This window comes from Papaver somniferum, chromosome 5 (assembly GCF_003573695.1).
Source record: "Papaver somniferum cultivar HN1 chromosome 5, ASM357369v1, whole genome shotgun sequence".
Classification (NCBI taxonomy): Eukaryota; Viridiplantae; Streptophyta; class Magnoliopsida; order Ranunculales; family Papaveraceae; genus Papaver; species Papaver somniferum.
In genome coordinates this window covers 158,579,406-158,582,060 of record NC_039362.1, presented here as the reverse complement: position 1 = coordinate 158,582,060, position 2,655 = coordinate 158,579,406, and the positions used below count along the sequence as shown (strand labels likewise).

General features: G+C 36.5%; 1 protein-coding gene across 1 annotated transcript; it reads left to right on the top strand.

The window, feature by feature from the left end:
* Window positions 1-283: 283 nt before the first annotated feature.
* LOC113279938 lies at window positions 284-1,852 on the top strand. Its single transcript, XM_026528576.1, has 3 exons — window positions 284-405; window positions 520-1,092; window positions 1,312-1,852. Exons 1-3 carry the CDS (start codon window positions 284-286, stop codon window positions 1,850-1,852), a joined length of 1,236 nt encoding a protein of 411 aa, XP_026384361.1.
* The last annotated feature ends 803 nt before the right edge of the window (window positions 1,853-2,655 follow it).

Below are 2,655 nucleotides of genomic sequence, written 5' to 3'. Positions count from 1 at the left end.
GGTGCACATTGTGGTGCACATTACTTGTTGTAGGCTTTTTAGGTGGCACTTGTGGTGTAAATTTCATATTCTTGCCTGGTCTGTGCTTTCTTTTTGCATGTGTGTTATTGTTTTTGAGATTTTATTAGGTGCACAATGTGGTGCACATTACTTATTCCAGATTTTTTTTTGTAGCTGTGGTTTTGGTTTGAGGTTGAAGAGTCCTGTGGTGACAACCAAGTTAGTTAAGCATTTGATCGCTGATAGTATACAGGGTGATCCCACTTTAAAACCCAAACAGATCATGTCACTCTTTAAGAAGACTTATGGGTCCAATATTAAGTATCACCATGCCCATAGAGGGAAAGAAGCTGTATTTCAAGATCAATATGGTGACGACGAGAAGTCGTATAGCGATTTAAATTGGTATGTGAAAGCCATTGAGAAAACTAATCCTGATAGCTTTGTAAAACTTGAAGTTGATGAAGAAACTGGAAGATTTAAGCGGATTTTCATCTGTTTCGGTGCTTGCACGCATAGCTATAGGTATCTCAGGACCATGATTTACTTGGACGCTACTTTCCTCATTGGTAGATTCAGGGGTACTTTGATGGCTGCAACATGTGTCAATGGAAATGATGGTTTTTACCGATATGCCTTTGTTATTGTTTTATCTGAAAACAAAGACAATTGGTTTTGGTTTCTGGATAATCTTCAACAAGTGTTCGATGATCGTCCGGTTGTTTTCCTTAGTGATCATCACGAAGGACTTCTGCAGGGCATTCCAAGATCATTTCCTGGTTCATATCACAGCTATTGCTTTTACCACATCAAGTACAATCTCCCTATTGGAAAAGGTGATGCGAATTACAATGTCGTTATTGATTTGTTTTACAAAGCTGCTTACTCTTACACAGCAGCGAACTTTGAAGAATCTTTGCGGGGCATGCATGCAATTGGTTGTGGATATGTTGCTCCAAATGAGAAATGGGCAAATGCATTTTTCCCTGTATGCATATATGCTGCTCACTCTTCATCTATTGTCGAGTCATTCAATAACTGGATTCTTGAGTTCAAAAAGCTACCTGCTTTTTCTCTTCTCGATGCGATACAGTGAGTTTTATGTTTAATGTTTCATTCATTTATTTTTTACTGTCGCACACATGGATTTGCTTGATGTGTACATACTTGTACACATGTTATATCTGTGATTCTGCAACTGTGTGTACATTGTTGTACACATGGATTTCCTTAATGTGTATATTGTTGTACACATGTTTTATCTATATTTATTCTATATCATGTTTTGATTTTGTGTTTTTATTATCTTAGTTTGAAGGTTATGCAGATGAATTCTAAGAGAAGGGTAGAAGGTCTTGAAAATTTTAACACTAGGCTCACTCCCGTATACGAAGATTTACTAAACGAGAACATCAACATTGGTCGTACTTGGACTGTTGTTGAGTCTATGGAAAGATTATATGAAGTCAGGTCTCCCCGCACTCATTATGTAGATCTGTTGGAGAGAACTTGTACGTGTCACAGGTGGAAAGTAAATGGTTTTCCCTGTGCACATGCTTGTGCTGCCATTCAATTTACAAGGGAGGACATCTATTCATTTGTTGATCCATACTTCACCACTGAATGGTACAACAGGACATACCAAGAGATCATCTTGCCAATCCCCAATTATGAAAAGCCGCAGTCTTACGATCCTAGTGATAGGATTATTGTTCCTATTCATGTGCCTCCACCCGGTAGACGAAGAGAACAACGTTTCAAGAACGCTTGGGAGAAGCAAAAGAGGCCTATGATGTGCAAAAAGTGCTTCACTCTTGGTCACCACAACAGAGCTACCTGCCCCATGCCTTAATGCTTTTTATTATATTTGATTTTTTTGAAAGATTCTATGTTTTTTGGTTTTTACTTTTGGTAATGTCTTTTCATTTTTCTATTCATGGATAATTAGTGTCAGGATCTGTGTACCATTATGTACACCTTCCTGTGCACTTCACTTTTCTTACCTGTATTTTTACATGTGTAGCATTATGTACAATGGATGCTACTAGTTTATTTTGTATAGTAAAATATTCTATCTTTTCAGTTCTAATGCAAGTAATTAGTTTTTATTTTTGTTGTTTAATGATTGATACTAGGTTATTACTTTTTCTATTTTATGTTTCTGTTAGTACATGTGTACCATTATGTACACCTTCCTGTACCATTTCCTGTCAGATTTTCTACTCTGTCAGAAACTCTGCACAATCATGTACACCTTAATATTTCCTAACCTGTAATACATACCTTAGTACTGACACAAGTCTATTTTCAAAACATCAATATTGAAACTAATAAAAAACATTAATTCAAGGACTTTATAATAGTGATAAGTCTTAAACAGAAAGTTGAAAATTTAAATTTGTCTGAAGATTAAAAATGTTTAGAAGAAATTCAGAAAGTGATCTTGAATGAAGATTAAAAACTCTTCTTCCTCTTCAATGGTTGCTTTCCTGTAGTCTTGCGCCACTGATTATGCTCCTCGTCCTTCGCTATATCCCACACCTTTTCATACCATCCGACTATTGTCAACATCTTGGCCACCAATTTTGATCTCATTTGCTGACAAATGTCTTCGGCCCTCTGCTGACCTTTTTCCATACCTTTTGTTGTCTTCAT

Coding starts and splice junctions, on each gene's coding strand:
- LOC113279938 (XM_026528576.1), top strand. CDS start 284: ATGTCACTCTTTAAGAAGACTTATGGGTCCAATATTAAGTATCACCAT. Junction 406..519: donor TCGTATAGCGATTTAAATTG/GTATGTGAAAGC, acceptor TTGCACGCATAG/CTATAGGTATCTCAGGACCA. Junction 1,093..1,311: donor TCTCTTCTCGATGCGATACA/GTGAGTTTTATG, acceptor TTATTATCTTAG/TTTGAAGGTTATGCAGATGA.